This window comes from Carassius carassius, chromosome 33, assembly GCF_963082965.1.
Source record: "Carassius carassius chromosome 33, fCarCar2.1, whole genome shotgun sequence".
Classification (NCBI taxonomy): domain Eukaryota; kingdom Metazoa; phylum Chordata; class Actinopteri; order Cypriniformes; family Cyprinidae; genus Carassius; species Carassius carassius.
The window spans coordinates 14,996,559-15,016,016 of record NC_081787.1 but is presented as its reverse complement, the minus strand read 5'-3'; the positions used below and the strand labels follow the sequence as shown (position 1 = coordinate 15,016,016).

The window sequence follows — 19,458 nt, the reverse complement described above, 5'->3', positions numbered from 1 at the left end:
CTCATAAAATGCTGCTTCTTTCCCGCGACGTCTGGATGATCCTTTTAAAATGCACCCTGCTCTCTCAGACCAGGCCCAGGTCAGCTACATTGTGGCGAAACGCGCTGTTAGTTGATGCCTTGGTTCCTCACGAAGCATTTAAAAAGATTCCGCTCACACCTCCTGAGCAGCAGCAGCAGCGCCATCCTCCACCTCTCCAGCTCATCAGTATTCATCCAGTCGATGCATATTAATGAGGACGCGGCTGATAGTAGTATACTGCCGTGTTCATTTTTACATATTGCGTTTAATCGTCTGTCAAACGTCTCCCCTGTTTGGTCATTTATAGGAATGATACGGAGCTTTCCGACTCAATGAAGGATTGTATGTGGAGAAAGTGACACCTAGGGGTGTAGTCTGACAACACTTAAGACGTGAACCTCTTTCTCAGGGGTCACCAAACTCTTTATATTTGTTACATGTTAAAAAAAGGCATAATATCTGTCTTTATTTCTTTTTAAATTCCTTTTTAAACCTCCATTGATTAAAATTAGGCCTTTGACTTGTCTTGTTAAATAGACAGGTAAGCTTAGCCCATTATTCTCCGTTCTCTATTTCACATGACAAGTCAAAAACTAATTTGTAAAAACGGTATAGGCCTATGCTATATTATCAAAGTTTTTTTTTTCTATGACTAATGTGTGTGTTAAATACTGGTCATATAGATATAAAGTTATATTTAAAGATAAAAAACGTATTTTACATGCCCTTATTTGTAAAGATGTATTATATTTGATTATATTATATTTTATATTTGACATACGAGTTACTGTCTGTATTCTATGTGTGTGCGTTAGTGCAGCAGCGCAGTAGATTAGAACGGCGATTAATTTACCTGTACAATAAACTGTTTAGAATGTGCATTCTCTTGTTAAATTTCGAGCATCCAGTAATATAATCACACATGTCTTGTGGAGCTTTCGGAGTATACATTTATTTATCATTTTAGCTGTAAATGTGGAAGTCCTTTAAATATTTATTATCGTGTTGTGCCCTCTATAGCATCAGCGACGAGTCGACGTCAAGCATTGAAGTCGATTAGTCTGTGCAACCCCTAATATGTAGGCTATGTGCTGTACATGTGGAAGAATTGACAATAAAGCAAACATGACTTGATATTTATCCATTTTTGTGGTAAATTTGGGGTAAATATATGTAAATTAGTGTTTTTGTTTCTCGAAGAAAATAAATGTTCCCTGATTACTCATGTAGTGTTAATTTACTATAAAAGAATACTTGCTCTAAAATATATCAATAATGCACTTAGACTTTTATTATCATCCTCCAGGGTTAGCAGTGTAATGAGCTCCTTACAGTCTGGCACAGATGCCAGATTCAAACTAGACAGGCCCAGAGCATTCAAAACAACTGACATAGATCATAGACATTATAGAACTACAGAAGAGGATTTCAGAAAATCATGCTGTGTGGATCAAGTACCCTAAATATACACAGTACTGTTTTTTTCTCTCTCCCTGAAGTGATGCAACAGGTTACTTCTGGTCAGATGAGTTGACCTTGACCACATGACAGAGTTCTGCAATAAGAAAAAATAAAATAAAAATAATACTAATGTGCAATTAATTCAGTCACTCTTAATTCTGATTTCTTTTGGATTTGTGGGTTAAATTATGATCTAAACATGTTCTAGATTTTGTGAGATTTACCTGTAACTTCTGTATCTGAAATCATGTTTTATACACATTTATAAAAGATATTGAATCTTAAATGACCAGGAGCTGTAGCTGCTCTACATCAGAACTAATAACTACAAACACTGAAACCCAAACTGACCTGTTACATCATCATAGGAGTACTGGGTTTCTCTTTTCAATCCAAGACATTCAGCTTGCTTCCAGTAGTTGTCCATGTCAGACTCGGTTCGGTTGCTCTCTCTCTCTGCAGGAACAAAGAAGAAATAACTGAATGCTTTTTCACTTCACAATTGTTCATGGAATACATAATTTTAATATGATGCAATGTGTCTACATCTATTCCTATGGATTTTGTGACTTACTGAATAAGTATAAAGAATATATGGTCTCATTTTTAACTTGGTTGTTGAAGTTTATGGTGAGACAGTCAGGACAGGATGGCAAGAACTTGCCCTCTGAAACTACTTCATTTCCTGTGCACCAAAAACACCAACATTACATGCATTAGTACTTAGAGCCAGTGAGTTTTACCTGAAATAAATAAGCCTGTGTTAACTTACCACTGGCATACAAAATACTATCATTAACAGTTGTGTTAATGGTGCAAAATCTACACTTTCCATTTCTGAGAGTGAGAGAGATATTTGTCACGATCGGTGTTACAGAAAACACAGGAGAAGGAACCAATCGCAGGTAAGTCATTTATTAAAGGGTAATCCAAAAGGGGAAAACAGTCCAGGCAGGGTCAAAACCAGAATATCCAAATCCAAACATAAACAAGACACAAAGACAAGGCAAGGCAAGGCAAGATGACGGACATGAATAAACTTTCAACATTAAACAAGGACTCCGTAACACAGACTCAGACAGACCGGGTATAAATAGACAGAAGGATAATGAGGGAACAGGAGACAGGTGGGGAACAATCAATTACTAACAAGGAGGAAGGTGACCAAATAAGGGAACAGGAAGTGATAAGGTGACAGACACCGTGAGAAAGGGGGACATCTAGTGGAAACCCAGGGACACAACCCAGACACTGTGACAGTACCCCCCCTCTACGGAGCGGCTCCCAGACGCTCCACGACAGACACAAAACAGAGACCAGGAGGGAGGCGGACAGGTGGAGGCTCAGGGGGAGGGACGGAGGGCCAGAAAAAAAATCATGGGGAACAGATACCAGAATTGTAGACACAAAACAGAGAGACCAGGAGGGAGGAGGACCGGAGGAGGTTCAGGGGGAGGGACGGAGGGCCAGGCTCACAGAGAGGAACAGGGACAGGAGTGAACACAAAAACAAAAAACAACATGAAGACCCTTCAGGGCGGGGCAGAAGACCACCACGTCCGTGTGGTGGAGACTGGAGTCCCCCAGGGCGGAGCAGAGGACCACCACAACCGTGTGGTCAGGCCGGAAGCCTCCCAGGGCGGAGCAGAAGACCACCACAGCCGTGTGGTCAGGACGGAAGCCCCCCAGGGCGGAGCAGAAGACCACCACAACTGTGTGGTCAGGACGGAAGCCCCCCAGGGCGGAGCAGAAGACCACCACAACCGTGTGGTCAGTACGGAAGCCCCCCAGGGCGGAGCAGAAGACCACCACGTCCTTGTGGACGAAGCCAGAGTCCTCCAGGGCGGAGCGGAAGACCCCCACAACCGTGTGGTCAGGGCGGAAGGCCCCCAGGGCGGAGCAGAAGACCACCACAGCCATGTGGTCAGGACCAGAGCCTCCCAAGGCGGAGCAGACCTCCGTGCGGCTGGATCAATGGGACAACGAAACTCTGGTAATCCCCTGGTGTCCTTACTGGACTCCAGAAGATTGGTGCTGGCCTGACACTGCTCATGAAGATCACTGGTGACTTGTATTTGCTCATGAAGATCAATGGTGACTTGCCTTTGTTCATGAAGATCAGAGGTGACTTGCCTTTGTTCATGAAGATCAGAGGTGACTTGACTCAGTCCTTGAAGATCAGAGGTGACTTGACTCAGTCCTTGAAGATCAGAGGTGACTTGACTCAGTCCTTGAAGATCAGAGGTGACTTGACTCAGTCCTTGAAGATCAGAGGTGACTAACCCTGACTCTGGAGGATCAGCGGTGACTAGCCCTGACTCTGGAGGATCAGCGGTGACTAGCCCTGACTCTGGAGGATCAGCGGTGACTAGCCCTGACTCTGGAGGATCAGCGGTGACTAGCCCTGACTCTGGAGGATCAGCGGTGACTAGCCCTGACTCTGGAGGATCAGCGGTGACTAGCCCTGACTCTGGAGGATCAGCGGTGACTAGCCCTGACTCTGGAGGATCAGCGGTGACTAGCCCTGACTCTGGAGGATCAGCGGTGACTAGCCCTGACTCTGGAGGATCAGCGGTGACTAGCCCTGACTCTGGAGGATCAGCGGTGACTAGCCCTGACTCTGGAGGATCAGCGGTGACTAGCCCTGACTCGGGAGAGTTCACTGGCACCTGACTCGACTCGGGAGAGTTCACTGGCACCTGACTCGACTCGGGAGAGTTCACTGGCACCTGACTCGACTCGGGAGAGTTCACTGGCACCTGACTCGACTCGGGAGAGTTCACTGGCACCTGACTCGACTCGGGAGAGTTCACTGGCACCTGACTCGACTCGGGAGAGTTCACTGGCACCTGACTCGACTCCGGAGAGTTCACTGGCACCTGACTAGGCTCCGGAGGTTCAACTGGAACCTGACTTGACTCCGGAGGGTAAACTGAGACTCATCCTGTGCAGCGGCGCTCGGCAAGCAGCCATCTTGGGCCATGACTCTGGACAGGCGGCCCTCTTGTACTGTGGTGCTGGGCTGGCGGCCATCTTGTACTGTGGCGCTGGACCGGTGGCCAATTTGGGCATTGGCACTGGGCTAGCGGCCATCTTGTGCTGTGGCGCTGGACTGACGGCCATCTTGTGCTGTGGCGCTGGACTAACGGCCATCTTGGGCTGTGGCGCTGAACTGGTGGCCAATTTGGGCATTGGCGCTGGGCTGGCGGCCATCTTGTACTGTGGCGCTGGACCGGTGGCCAATCTGGGCATTGGCGCTGGGTTAGCGGCAATCTTGTGCTGTGGCGCTGGACTGACGGCCATCTTGTGCTGTGGCGCTAGGCTGACGGCCATCTTGGGCTGTGGCGCTGAACCGGTGGCCAATTTGGGCATTGGTGCTGGGCTGGCGCCATCTTGGGCTGTGGCGCTGGAACGGTGGCCAATTTGGGCATTGGCGCTGGGTAAGCGGCCATCTTGTGCTGTGGCGCTTGGCTGATAGCCATCCTGGGCAGTGGTGCTGGACTGGCGGCCATCTTGGGTTGTGGCGCTTGGCTGGTAGCCATCCTGGGCAGTGGTGCTGGACTGGCGGCCATCTTAAGTTGTGGCGCTTGGCTGGTTGCCATCCTGGGCAGTGGTGCTGGGCTGACGACCACCCCACCGGAAGAGACAGAAGTGGCTGGGGCATCCCACCGAAGCCGATGCTGCAGGTAGCGCACGAATTCCCAGAATTCCAGTGTCTCTAACTGCGCCATCTTCTCCTGAGACACTGGATCATCCAGCCCGCCATTGAAATAGTCCTTGAGGGCCGCATCGTTGTAGCCCATGCCCTCGGCCAGGGACCAGAACACCTGAGCCAGGGCACCCACTTCATTGCCCTCTTGGCGGAGGGCGATCAACCGAAGGTACTTGGTTCGCCGCTCCGCCATCTTGGCTGGGGAACGGAAAAATGACATACCGCTGGTTCCTACTTTGACGGAGTCCTTCTGTCACGATCGGTGTTACAGAAAACACAGGAGAAGGAACCAATCGCAGGTAAGTCATTTATTAAAGGGTAATCCAAAAGGGGAAAACAGTCCAGGCAGGGTCAAAACCAGAATATCCAAATCCAAACATAAACAAGACACAAAGGCAAGGCAAGGCAAGGCAAGGCAAGGCAAGGCAAGGCAAGGCAAGGCAAGGCAAGGCAAGGCAAGGCAAGGCAAGGCAAGGCAAGGCAAGGCAAGATGACGGACATGAATAAACTTTCAACATTAAACAAGGACTCCGTAACACAGACTCAGACAGACCGGGTATAAATAGACAGAAGGATAATGAGGGAACAGGAGACAGGTGGGGAACAATCAATTACTAACAAGGAGGAAGGTGACCAAATAAGGGAACAGGAAGTGATAAGGTGACAGACACCGTGAGAAAGGGGGACATCTAGTGGAAACCCAGGGACACAACCCAGACACTGTGACAATATTAGATTCAGAATGCTGGTCATCATAATGATAAAACTCATTTAGTTTAGTTTAGGATTACAGGACAGCCTTACCGCATATCCCCTTGACTGAGCGTTAGAGTTTTTGCAAGAGTGCTTGGGCCAAACTCCATCCATGAGCTGTTCACAGTCTTCAAGATATCTGTAAATAAGTGGTGATCAGCTATGCCTTCAAGGAAGATCCATTTACCCATGATCTGTTTGGAAGAGAAAAGAAGATAAATAATCTCCCATAGTGTTAATTTGCTATAAAAGAGTACTTGCTCTTAAATATATTAATGCACTTACACTTTTATTGTCATCCTCCAGGGTTCGCGGTGTTATGAGCTCCTTACAGTCTGGCAGAGATGCCTGATTCAAATTAAACAGGCCAAGAAGAGCAGCCAAAACCACAGAAGTAGACATTATAGAACTTCAGTAGAGGATTCTTTAGAACATTACGCTGCACCACCTGGGGAACAAGTACTTTATATAGAACAGCTTATCACATATTGTCATCTGGATGTTCTGAAGTGATGCAATAGTTAGCTTTTTTTTTTGGTGATGCCAGTGCCAGTAATCTGAAACAATTTAAATGGGTCAAATTGTGGACTTTAGCGACCAGGAATGCAAAACATGCAAGTAATTGTGGAACAAAATAATTTTCTTATTTTTCTTTTTATTGGTACAGTCTTTAAGGTACATAAAAAAAAAGAAAATTGTCAAAGAAAAACAATATTTATAAAATATATTAATAATAACAGTATCCATAAAATATATTAAATCATCAAAATCATTGCATTTTCATTTTCATTTTATTATAATAGATTTAGTTCTGTAAATGACACTTTACTGATCTGACCTTATTTGACCGTCCTTCCCACAGTAGTACATTATTTTATAAAATGACATTGGTATTTCCATTAAATTTCCCAAGCACAGTCAATTTTCTATGCCCTTCATGATTCATGTAAATTCTCAAACTATTTTAATAAGGGGAATGTATGAATACATCACACTTTATGAAATTTATGGTCAAGTCATTTTAGGACATTTGCTCTCTACATCTTCAGAATCAAAATACTACATGTATATATTGTTAGATTTTTGAACTCTAGCACAATATTATTTGCCGTCACTCTTTAGTGAGCTGACAGACTCTGTGAACTGTAAATCATTAACGTTTAGTGATTCTTAGAAATCTTCTTACCAACTACTTTAGTCACTTGCTTTGGTCAGAGATTGAAAGTCAAGGAAAAAGTTATTGTGGAAATTATGGTTTAAGTGGAATAAATTAAATTGATGGATAACAAGTCCCAGTGATCAGAAATAAAATGGGCAGTAGTAAAATAGGACAACTTTGAGTCACTGCACTGTTTAGACATGGACAGTCCCAGCGATAAGGTTTATCTCTTTCGGTTTTGTCTATGTGCCTGATCTGGTCGATTATTCTTTGCCCTTTCTGCTCACGAAGCTCCTGTTGACTGTAGTGAGAGATCAAAGAGATATCATCGGGGCTGTAAGAGGATGGCTGAGGGCAGTCCAACCAATCAGTGGCCAGAAGCCGAGGGTATCCTTCTTCAGGGGTGGAGCCTGGGTGAGTAAATTTCCAGTAGGAACTGCCTTTGAAAAGGTAGGTTGGACCTGATTGATATAGAAAATAAAAAATATATAAATAAATCAGTAGCGCTCTTAAACACATACATTCCCATGCAATGCAGTAGTACTGATATATTTTAACTAATGGTTTTGAAGAAACCCACCCTTAAAGTCCCCAGTCCTTTCTCTCTCTTCGGCATTCTCCATGATGATTCCATTCACTCCTTCTTCAATGAGCTCTCTCCAGACTGCGCTTTCCTCACCTTGCCCTCCTTCCTCTCTCACAGACCCCCATACCACACCCTGCTTTGGGTCCCAGTGCAATCCTTGCCACCCTCCTTCTGAGTCCTCAGGAGCCAGAGTAGACAGAGGCTGAGGGAAACCCTCTTGGAGAGACAGATCCTTAAACAGCCAAACCTGGGAACCTGCACATATATGTTTAGTAGTTTACTTTAAGTAGAGTAGTGTCAAGTCATTGGTGTAACTGATGATCACTTGCACGTAAAAATAGCAAGGTTGTAGAAATGATCTGAAAATATGTTTTACGTAAAATTAAAAGGTATGTTTTTATAGCGTGTCTATTTACACTAAGTGCAAATAACTTGTTGGCAAAGGGTATTTACTCTAGCTCTGCCCACCAGACAACAACAACAACAACAAAAAACATCCGGTAACAGGAATAATGGGGTGGAGAGGAAGGATATATGTAGCCAGCATCCATATCACCCTGCAGCCCAAGACTGGTTGCCCACAGAAGCTAAGCAGGGTTGAGCCGGTCAGTACCTGGATGGGAAACCTCCTGGGAAAACGTACTCGGTTACTAACGTAACCTCGGTTCTCTCTAGAAGAGGGAACGAGTACTGCGTCTTAGCTAAGACGCTACGGGAAAAGTCTCTTTTCACGAAATACTGAAGCAAAAAATTATCCTTAATTTAGAATTTTTGTAAAGCGCATTTGCAGCAGCACACAGCCATAGGCGAGACGGCTCGCTCGCTCATTGGCTGCTCTGCGGCAACTGCACAGCCTATCGAGCGCAGGCTGATGCAACATCAGACCCTTCGCGCCCTTCATGCCACTTCCCGCCGAAACGGGTGTGGCCCAACCCTATAAAAGGAGCTCGAAAAGGCTGACTCACCTGATTTATTTCATCGCCGAAGCGAACCAGAGTGAATCGTACGCACGGCAGAGAACGCAGTACTCGTTCCCTCTTCTAGAGAGAACCGAGGTTACGTCAGTAACCGAGTACGTTCTCTTACGAGAGTTCTCTCGTACTGCGTCTTAGCTAAGACGCTACGGGAACCCCATGTAAAGCGCCGTGCGCGCAGGGATCACACACCAATAAACCTGGAAGCAACGCCCAGGATTTACAGTGCACAGTCACCCGAGGGACTCACAGAGAGTCCAGGACAGGAGGGCGGGGGGGACCCTCTGCCCCATATCTAGCAGCACCCGTAGATGCGGCAATATGACATCACACAGTCGAGGCAAGGCCTGACCAATGTGGCAATGCGGGTCTTACGCAATACTGCCCATATAACAGTCGGCAGCGCATAACGCTCGCGATCTCAGAGTTCCAATCAGGGCCCTGACTCGACTATACCGACAGCAGCCTTGCTTGCAAGGCGGGAACCTCCAGGTTATAGAACCTGATAAATGTAGACGGCGAGGCCCAACCTGCCGCCATACATACATCCTTCAAGGAGATCCCTGTAGACCACGCCCATGACGAGGCGACGCCCCTTGTGGAGTGTGTTCTGACGCCCAGTGGGCAATGAAGGCCCCTGGAAGCGTAAGCTAATGCTATGGTGTCAACTATCCATCTGGATAGAGTCTGTCTCAAAACAGCCATTCCCTTGGAACGTCCACTGAACGAGACAAACAGCTGCTCAGTCTGTCTAAAGACAGCGGAGCGAGACACATAAGCTCTTAAAGCCCTAACAGGGCAAAGAAGACTCGAGCCTCCATCCTCTCCTGACACCGACAGGGCAGACAGGGCAATAACCTGAGCCCGAAACGGCGTGTTGAGGGATTTCGGCACATAACCGTGCCTAGGTTTGAGTATGACCCTTGAGTCATTAGGCCCAAACTCCAAGCACGACTGGCTCAACGAGAGCGCGTGCAGGTCACCCACACGCTTCACTGAAGCCAGAGCCAACAAGAACACTGTCTTGAACGACAGATGCTGGAGGCTAATCGTTTGGATAGGCTCAAAAGGGGGACCCTTCATGGCCTCCAAAACCGCCGCGAGGTCCCATATAGGGACTGACGGGGGTCTGGGAGGATTCAGCCTCCTAGCTCCTCCAAGGAAGCGGATGACTAAATCGTTCCTTCCTATTGACTGAGCGAGCGCTGTCTCAGAAAACGCTGCGATGGCCGCCACATAAACTTTGAGCGTGGATGGGGCTCTGCCCTCATCCAACAGCTCCTGTAGGAAGGAGAGAACCTCCGTCACCTCACAACTAAGGGGTGAACATCCCCGAGCGGTGCACCAGCTGGAGAACACTGACCACTTCGAGGCATACAGCCGTTGTGTCGACGGAGCTCTAGCCGGAGTGATGGTATTTAGCACTCCCACTGAGAGATCAGTGGGTAACCGTTGAGCGCCCACACATGGAGGGACCACAACTCCGGTTGAGGGTGCCAAATCGAGCCCCTGGCCTGCGAGAGGAGGTCCCTCCTCAACGACACTGACCACGGGGCGGTGTCTGCTAACTGCATTAAATCTGGGAACCATGGTTGGTTCTTCCAAAATGGTGCTACAAGCAGTATTGAATATCTCGTTTCTCTCACCCGTTCTATCACCTGCGGAAGGAGGGAGACGGGGGGGAAAGCATAAAGCGGGCAGCACGGCCATCTCCGTGACAGCGCGCTTTCGTTCTTGGAAAAGAACGCGGGGGAGTGAGCGTTTTCGTGGGACGCGAAGAGGTCCACCTCCGCCCTGCCAAATCTCTCCCACAACAGCCGGACTGTTTGCGGGTGTAGAGACCATTCGCCCGTGGGAATGTTGTTTCTGGACAGCCTGTCTGGACCCAGATTCTGTAGCCCAGGTACATGAACTGCCCTCAGCGAGCGCAAGTTACGCTGAGCCCAAACCAGGAGGCGTTCCGCCAACCTGCACAGGTTTCGGGACCCGAGACCGCCCTGGCGATTTATGTAGGACACCACAGACATGTTGTCCGAACGGACTAAGACGTGGTGGCCCTTGATTCGGGGACAAAAGCGCGTCAGTGCGTTCTCCACTGCCAGCATTTCCAGACAGTTGATATGTTGGAGCTTTTCCCGTTCTGACCACAGGCCAAAGGACGGTCTGCCCTCGAGCAGCGCTCCCCATCCCGAAGTGGAGGCGTCCGTCGACACCATCTTCACTTTCGAGGAAGTCCCCAGGCCTACACCTGATTGGTACCAGTCGTTCGCTGTCCAGGGTTTCAGGGCTGTAACGCCGATCAGATACCCACGCTCCGCGCGGTACCCACGCTTTCAGCCAGAACTGCAGGGGGCGCATGCGGAGCAGGCCAACTGAAGAACTGGAGATGCTGAGGCCATGAGACCCAGCATCCTCTGAAATTCTCTGACCGAAACGGTCGCGCTGCAGTGGAGAGAACTCGCTGCGCGCTGAATGCCCAACACGCGCTGTGGTGACAGCCGCGCCGTCATGGAACGTGAGTCCAAAGCTATACCCAAAAACAGTATAGTCTGACTGGGGTTCAGCGAACTCTTCGTCCAGTTGACACTGAGATCGAGGTGATCGAGTAAAATGGCCCCGTGTTCCACGAGCTCCGCTCGTGATTGAGCCAGAATCAGCCAGTCGTCCAAATAGTTCAGCACTCGCATGCCTCTGAGTCTGAGAGGAGCGAGCGCTGCGTCCATGCACCTCGTAAACGTACGAGGAGCTACGGACAAGCCGAACGGCAGGACTGTAAACTGGTATGCCTGGCCCTTGAAGGCGAATCTCAAATATCGCCTGTGACTTGACGCTATCTGTATTTGAAAATACGCGTCCTTCAGATCTATTGACATGAACCAGTCTCCTCTGCGAATATGCGCGAGGAGTTTCCTGGTCGTAAGCATTCTGAAACTGTGTTTCACTAATGCCTTGTTCAGCTGTCTTAGATCCAGTATGGGCCTGAGACCCCCGTCTTTCTTGGGCACTAGAAAGTATCTGCTGTACAGCCCCCCCTCGCTTTGAGCTTGAGACACAGGCTCTACAGCCCCTTTGCTCAACAGTTTTGATATTTCGGCCCGAAGTATGTGTGCTACTTCTGTTTTGACCGCAGATTCGACGTGCACTAAAAAGCGCGGAGGGCGTCGAAAAAACTGTAGCGAGTAGCCTCTCTTTATAATGTCTAGCGCCCAATCCGGAACCCCTGGAAGCGCTGACCATGCGTCTGCATGAACGGCTAGGGGTTGGATGCGAAGCGCGCTCTGTTGCTGGGCAATGGCAGCGCTTCGATGCGCTCTAACACGGGCGTTAAGCCTGTGACATTTGAGGCGGTGAGCGCGCTGATCACAGCGAGCAGATCGCTCGTCCTCGCCCCCCCCCCCCCCCCACGGTGCTTAACCGAGTGAGGGAGGGCTGAGCGGGTCCCGTGGCACTTGTGCTGTCTGTGAGTAATTGTGGGCTGTAAGCGTGCACATTTACTGCTTTAGACTCGCTGTCTGCCTGGGCAGAACGAACGTGCACGAGTTTCGTTTTTACAGAAACCACATGACGCGTGTGACATAGTGTTTGTGGGCACTGAGGAGTGGGCACGTTTACTATGCGGTGCGTGCGATCGACTTGACTCGCTTTTATGGGCGCGAGCCCTGTGTAAAGGGCTGTGCTTATATGTGGAGATGGGCACTGAGCAGTGGGCATCGTCACTACATTTATAGCACCATCGGCCGTGGCCGGGACACCAGAAATTACACCCTTTTCGGGAAATATCTGGGTAGCCGTGATAACGGTTTTTGTGTGCAGGCAAGCGGGCAACCCTACAGGCTTGCACATTGCAAAAGAAGCTGAAACAGTTACAATCCCTGGAACTGAAACAGCGACGCGCTTGGGTGGAAGTGACTGGTAGTTCCTGTTTTTAGCATCATCCAGTGCGGAGAATGCTAGTGAGACAGACGAACGAGTTCGCGCTGAATATGGAGCATTCCAAGCCTTTGCCACCTCTTCGTGAAGCTCAGGAAGAAATGAGGCGGGCTTTGAGAAGTACGCGGCGGCAGACAGCGGGCGCTGCCCATCGGGAAGCGATGCAGGGGAGGCCGGTGAAGCAGGGCGAACCGGCGAACTCGGTTGAGCTGGAGGCGGTTCCGGTAAACGCTGGGAGCGGCGCTTTTTACGGCGCTGCGGCGCTGCGGCACAGCGGAGGATGCAGGCTCGGAGAAGAATGCCAGGCGAGTCCTCAGAGTCACCATTGGCAACAGCTCGCAGTGAGGGCATCCGCCGTCAGCGAGCGCGAGCGCTGCATGATCCTCACCCAGGCAGGAGACACAGATGACGTACTGGTCTCCCTCGCTGAGTGGGACTCTGACGAGCCGCAGGAAGGCATCTTAAAAAAGACGCAAGCTCTTTTACGAGTGTGTGTCGCAGGGCGAACACACACAAGGATATAAAAGGATATAGGCGCTGGAGAGCGCAGCAGGAACGGCAGTGGAAGGCGGCGAAGGCCAGCAGCTTCAGAAGTGGCTCGTCCCGCTGAGATGCTTATCAGACGTCGCTTGCTTCCTTCGTGATCCAACGATGCGTGAGCTTCGCTGAAGAGATGAAAAATCAGGTGAGTCAACCTTTTCGAGCTCCTTTTATAGGGTTGGGCCACACCTGTTTCGGCGGGAAGTGGCATGAAGGGCGCGAAGCATCAGCCTGCGCTCGATAGGCTGTGCAGTTGCCGCAGAGCAGCCAATGAGCGAGCGAGCCGTCTCGCCTATGGCTGTGTGCTGCTGCAAATGCACTTTACAAAAATTCAAAATTAAGGATAATTTTTTGCTTCAGTATTTCGTGAAAAGAGACTTTTCCCTTAACGTCTTAGCTAAGACGCAGTACGAGAGAACTCTCGTAAGAGATTTAGGTTGCTGCTGGAAGAGGTGTTAGTGAGACCAGCAGGGGGTGCTCACCCTCTAGGGTGTCTTTTGAAAAGAGCAGAGGAGTAACCTCGGCATCCTGGCCAAAATCACCCATTGGCCTGCTCTGACCATCATGGCCTCCTAACAATCCCCATATCTACTGATTGGCTTCATCACTCTGTCAATGTCTGACAATAAGCTGGTGTGTGGTGGGTGTTCTGGTGCACTATGGCTGCCGTCACATCATCCAGGTGGATGCTGCACTCTGGTGCAGGATGAGGAGATACCCCCTCAAAATGTAGAGCGCTTTGAGTGCTATATAAGTGTAATTAATTATTATTATTATATAACAAAATTACTAAAGGTCTCAGATTATAATAAATATAAATATATTCACTGAATATGTTGAATGAGTATACTGCATGCTGTTTTTATAAATGTACTACAATACATTATGATGCAAATAGCATCTGCCTATAAGCATTAATAGCATTCAATACACTAAGTGAAAATAACATCTTACTACTATTTAGGAAGTCTGTATTTTACTACTATTAAACAGAGGTGTAAAGTATTTGAGTAAATGTAATTAATTAATGTATTTGATTAACTTTTTTATAATACTCTGTAGTTTTACTGAGTATCAAAGATATTAGCAACTTTTACTTTCTATTTCACTACATTTTTGAATAAGCTTCTGTACTCTTTACTCCACTACATTTGTAATGAGTGTTGCAATTACACATTTCGCTTTGCATGACACCTAGCTTTTTCTGCAGCAGTTTATTTCTGCTACAAAAGAAGTGATGCTTCTCAACATTTTCTTGTTTTTCACTGGCATGTCTCTTTGACTAGTGCATCTATGAGCCTATATTTAATATAAGTAAAATACTTAAGTACTGTTAAAATCAGACTTTTACTAAAATTGCTTTGGCATTGGTGACTTGTAACTTAATTTATTATTTGCATTATGGCCGAGTCAAATAAATCTCTTTGTATTACATAAATCAACTCTTAAAAGTGTGGTGCACAGTTGGAATTCAGCATGAATGTGGGTTTGTGAAGTGATTGTGCTGGGAAACTGACCACTGATAAATATGATGGCATGATCTGTGTGTCTTTCCATAACCGCTCGCAGTGGAGGCAGTGAAGAAGGAAGAGCTGACCAAAGCCTCTGTACAGGAACAGCCCTGACTGACACCAGACCACCTCTGCTCACTCTCCACATGTTCTGCCCTGCAAAATGCATGAGGAAAGGTAAGAGAGACATAAAAGGTAGGAGAAATATAAATAGTTTGTACTGCGGTGACACTGCCTGGATGGATACAGAGTGTTGTATACCAATAACAGCAGGGGCGAGCATGATTTCACCAAGTACAACATGTTCCTGGATCAACATCCTTGTTGATCCTGGACCAACATTCCAATCAACCAATCAGAACTGAGATATAACTTTTCAGAAAATATCTATTTTAGGTTTACAATCAGAGTTAGGTGCTTCCACACCCTTGTTAATCAGCTATTATTTCCTACTGATTTTAGGAATAAATTATGGGTAGGGTTAGGTTTAGGGGTATAGGGATTGGGTTAAGTCTATATTTTTGGACAATAATGTTGACCCAGGATCATCAGAAGATGTTGATCCAGGAACATGTCTTACTTGGAAAAATCACAGCGACCTAACAGGAGGACTAAGAAGATGACAACAATACAAGTGGAGGAAGTGTTTTTGTTAATATATGAAATAACTCCTTAAATCAGATCAAGCTACAGCTATCTACCTTTGAAGAAGAAGATCTCTCCTCGAATCTTGGCAACTGCATCAAAACTGGTGTTACAGCGATCCACAGAACTTGAGACGAGAGAGAAAAAAACATTTCATTTCATTTTCATTTCATTCAGGACATTTCAAATGATATTTCTCTTAATTAAAATACATTGAAAATTTTAACAAACTTCTATAATATATAATAATAAAAAATAAAACAACTAAGAAACATGACTTTGAATATTTAAAGGTATAGTTTACCTTTACCTTTTATAGAGTTAAACATAAAATGAGATATTTAGAAGAATATCAGTAACCAAACATTTGCCGGTAGCCATTGACTTCCATTGTATGGAAAAAGTACTTTGGAGGTCAATGGCTTTCGGCAACTGTTTGATTACCAGCATTCTTCAAAATAATGACAGAATTTTCATTTTCGGGTGAACTTTCCCTTTAAACATCTTTAGTCAGCCTGAATACAAAGATTTTGTATTTGTCATGCGCCACCTATCAATCAGGCTCATGTTTCTGCTTGAGTTTCACACTATTTGAAAGTCTGTTAATGTGTAACCCTTGGACATTTGATGTTCAGTTTTTCTCCAGTTACTCCTAGTGTTTAAAAATATGTTTATATGTAATGCACTATTAGTGCAGAAGTAGTGTATATAATCGCGGTTTTTATTTGATGTTCAATTCAAAATCTTTAACTGATTCTTTCTTACCTATCCAAATGGCTGCGAGCATTATGTCTGTATATGTGTGTGAGCCTGTTTATTCTTCCATGTCGGTGACGTGATTGAGCTTCCGTCACAATAAGAGGTCTGTCCGTTGGAACATGGTTACCCCTCTTACCTGGATTCATAAACAGACACACATGCAGAAAAGATTATTTGATTATTTCTTCATGAGCTATAATTGACAAACAGAGATGCCAAATAAGGCATTTAATGACAGTTACCATAAAGGGCTGTGATGTGTTGAAGGTCATGATGTCCAAGGCTGAAGTGTAACGGGTCTCCTAGGGGCCCCTGGTAGTATGGACGCATTACAGATTGGCGTGCTGATGAATGGGTCAGTCCGAGAGCATGACCAAGCTCATGCACCAATACCGTGAACAGATCTGTGCCCTCCGTTGCTGTGTGTACATATGCGCACGTTGAATTAAGTTATCAATATAAGCTGATACTGAATACTTAACCTTATTAGCTCCTTATTAACCTTATAAAGCTCTACTGTATTAATTTGATAAGTAAATAGCTGAGGCCCCGAAATTATCAACATAGTCAAAATTTTGCTGAAAAATATGTTATCTTCTGTCATCTGATTGATAATTTGAAAATCAGCTTTTCAGTAACATCTACCTTAAAATTTTGGTAAATGTGTCTTTTTTATTTATTTTGTCTGAAGCTTCAATAAACTATTATAAATTTTAGGACCATAATTTCATATTTTACAATAAGATTAAGTAAGCGTTAGATGATGGGAAATCTAATCTTTTAAAATAAAAATGATTTAATAATTGTAATCTTTAGCAAATCTCAAACTGAATATTTTTCTTTCATACTGTACAGTACATTATAATTTTGTAAAACTTAAATTAACTTGCAAAAAAAAATAATGTTTTTATTTCTTGTCCATAAGATGAAAATGATTGGCCTGTACTGTCCTGTTGGCTTTTACTTTGACTTTGTGTATTATTCCTTACCTTTGCTTGTTTTGCAGAATTACCTGGTTGTCTGAAGGTCCATTCCTCCTCTGCATCCAAGTGAACTCCACCTGCCCTTCCTGGATCTGATGGAAAGAAGGCATGGCCAACAGATCCACCTGCTCCATCAAAGGGATATCCGTCTCCATGGGGACCATGCAAAAAATCTATTTGGAGATCTGCCCCCTCTGGTCCTCGCACCTATTTGAAATAGTTTAACACATAGTCTGTGAATTTAAATGAAGACAGATGTATTCAGATTTTTAAAAAGTAACCACAACCTCATGGAACTCAAGTAATGTTGGATCAGCCCACACTCTGAGTGCATAGTACACAAGGGAGCGAATCATTTCACGGGACAGTTTAGAGGACGCCGGGTAAGAGCGCAGTCTGAGAAAAAACAAAGAATAATAGACTAAGATACATTTATTGAGGTGTATTTATATATATATATATATATATATATATATATATTTTACTTTCCTGTGATGCTGTACACCAAGTAGATGAAAGCAGGAAGAAAAACACAACTGGTAAAATAATCAGGCTAACCTCCAGTTGATATTTCTTCTTGTCCAGGTAGAAACTGCTCTTTTCATCCTTTGATTTTGGATCTCACTGTGTAGTGCCGATGTCTGAATGGTTTGGTCATCATCGTCCGGAAGTGAACACCGCGGTGTCTGCATCAGCTGAACTGTCTCTTCATCTGTGAGAGGAAGGCGAGGGTAATGATGAAGGCACAATAGAGAAGTTATGAAATAATACTGTCTGTTTATCATACCTAACACTCCTGTATCATCCAAACCAGCAAACCTCTGCATTTTCTTCACTGCTTGAGTGACAGCTGTCCAGGCCTGTAACTGACCTGTAGAGGGATCAGGTGGCGGGAGATAGCCATACTTTGTGAGCCAATCCTGCCAAACAGAACAATATGAACTGTCAACCATAAATATTCAAATACACCACCACGGAAATTTATAAAAAAGAAATTAATACTTTATTAAGCAAGGATGCATTTGACTGATCAAGAGTAACAGTATTAAAAAACGTATATGTTCAATATGCTCGATTAGAAGACAGTTATTTTAAAATGTAATAATATTTCACAATATTACTGATTTATTTTTTTTATCAAATAAATGCATCCTTGGTAAGCATGAGAAACTTTTTCTCAAAAACATACAAAATTGTTTAGCATTTCTTATCATTTATGATAATTGTTTTAAATTATGTAATGCATTTGTAAATGATAAAAAAAGTAAATGTCTATAAAATGCTTTTTAAATGTATATCAACCATGAAAGCAATATAAAAATGCCATTGCAACTCCATTTAGTTCTATAACATGCATAGAAACAATAAATTAGTGATGGAGAATGTGATGTTCTTAAAGTTCAATTTAGGGGCAGAACAGATAAAAAAAAAAACTCTTACAAATTATGAAAAACTAAATAATGTGGAAAGAATGTGCACAAATGAATTATACACAATCAGAAGCATACAGGGTTGATTTAATGTTGACTTTTAATAGAAGACTACAACAATAAAAAATCTTTTACAACTGCAGGTGAAACAGTAAATCATAAAACTTCCAAAACATTCTCACCACAAGTTTGATGCTCTCATCTTCTGTGGGCAACACAGTGGGTAAGGCAGTAGACATAACCTTGCTCACCAAAGTGGTTGGGAGGGAATCTTTATCAGCATTTCCATAAACTTCCATTATATGTCCACACATGTAGAAGACAACTACTGTCCAAAACATCGCCATCATACTGAGAGTGTATAGTAGAACTAGTAGAACTATGAAAAGAGATATGCAAATCTCTGTCCTACTTAGTAAACTGATTTCAATGATGTCATCTTTGCTGAATCAGAGATGGTGGCCTCTTGTGTTGAGGAATTGATGCCAGCACTGTAAATGCAGAGTTTGGGGGTCATTTAATGGTAATTATACAAGATTGTATTCTATAGTATTTTAAACAACTTTGTATAAGATGTTAAATGAAATCTGTAGTGCAGTCTAATCAAAAGTAAGCACTTCTTTCTGTCTTAAAATAATTTACTCCACTACACTGCTGACTGCTTTGATTGTAATGCTGCATGATTGAATTGCACACGCTAGTATCAAAGAGAAAAGGAGGAAAAGGCTGCAGAGGTTTTATGTGTTACATTTTAAAGGAAAAGGGGAAAAGGACAATGGATGTGACTAGGAGGTGAGATTTTAATTAAATTAGCATGTGTCATTTCATTAAAGAAATGTGGGAGACAGCGGGTTGTAAGAGTAGAGGAGGAATGGGGGAATGGGGAGTTAAGAAATAATGGAATTAAAGGAAAACACTGCCAGTATCAGAGGACAAAGACAGAGGACAGTGTACGAAAAGGGAGGGAGACTGACGGGAAAAAGGGGAAGAGACAC

General features: G+C 45.0%; 2 protein-coding genes and 1 long non-coding RNA gene across 3 annotated transcripts; 1 reads left to right on the top strand and 2 right to left on the bottom strand.

The window, feature by feature from the left end:
- Positions 1-9: 9 nt before the first annotated feature.
- On the top strand, positions 10-1,497 carry LOC132113821 (uncharacterized). Its single transcript, XR_009425215.1, has 2 exons — positions 10-106; positions 1,328-1,497. It is a non-coding gene; the product is annotated as an uncharacterized LOC132113821 (long non-coding RNA).
- A 35-nt stretch (positions 1,498-1,532) lies between these two features.
- LOC132114132 (saxitoxin and tetrodotoxin-binding protein 1-like) lies at positions 1,533-6,392 on the bottom strand. Its single transcript, XM_059522259.1, has 6 exons — positions 6,232-6,392; positions 5,998-6,140; positions 2,255-2,319; positions 2,057-2,167; positions 1,834-1,938; positions 1,533-1,576 (listed from the first exon to the last, which is right to left on the bottom strand). Exons 1-6 carry the CDS (start codon positions 6,346-6,348, stop codon positions 1,533-1,535), a joined length of 585 nt encoding a protein of 194 aa, XP_059378242.1. The 5' UTR covers positions 6,349-6,392.
- Positions 6,393-6,783: 391 nt separating this feature from the next.
- Positions 6,784-18,902, bottom strand: LOC132113804 (matrix metalloproteinase-17-like). The gene is made up of 11 exons (XM_059521822.1): positions 18,646-18,902; positions 17,821-17,953; positions 17,592-17,745; positions 17,321-17,429; positions 17,063-17,240; positions 16,293-16,469; positions 16,057-16,186; positions 15,348-15,418; positions 14,653-14,802; positions 7,686-7,946; positions 6,784-7,566 (listed from the first exon to the last, which is right to left on the bottom strand). The coding sequence occupies exons 1-11, from the start codon at positions 18,811-18,813 to the stop codon at positions 7,217-7,219; spliced, it is 1,881 nt and encodes a 626-aa protein (XP_059377805.1). The 5' UTR covers positions 18,814-18,902; the 3' UTR covers positions 6,784-7,216.
- Between the last annotated feature and the right edge of the window lie 556 nt (positions 18,903-19,458).

Coding starts and splice junctions, on each gene's coding strand:
- LOC132114132 (XM_059522259.1), bottom strand. CDS start 6,348: ATGTCTACTTCTGTGGTTTTGGCTGCTCTTCTTGGCCTGTTTAATTTG. Junction 1,939..2,056: donor ATATTCTTTATACTTATTCA/GTAAGTCACAAA, acceptor TTGTTCCTGCAG/AGAGAGAGAGCAACCGAACC. Junction 1,577..1,833: donor CTCCTATGATGATGTAACAG/GTCAGTTTGGGT, acceptor TTCTTATTGCAG/AACTCTGTCATGTGGTCAAG.
- LOC132113804 (XM_059521822.1), bottom strand. CDS start 18,813: ATGATGGCGATGTTTTGGACAGTAGTTGTCTTCTACATGTGTGGACAT. Junction 16,470..17,062: donor ATGGACCTTCAGACAACCAG/GTAATTCTGCAA, acceptor ATGTACACACAG/CAACGGAGGGCACAGATCTG. Junction 14,803..15,347: donor AGAGATCTTCTTCTTCAAAG/GTAGATAGCTGT, acceptor TGCATTTTGCAG/GGCAGAACATGTGGAGAGTG.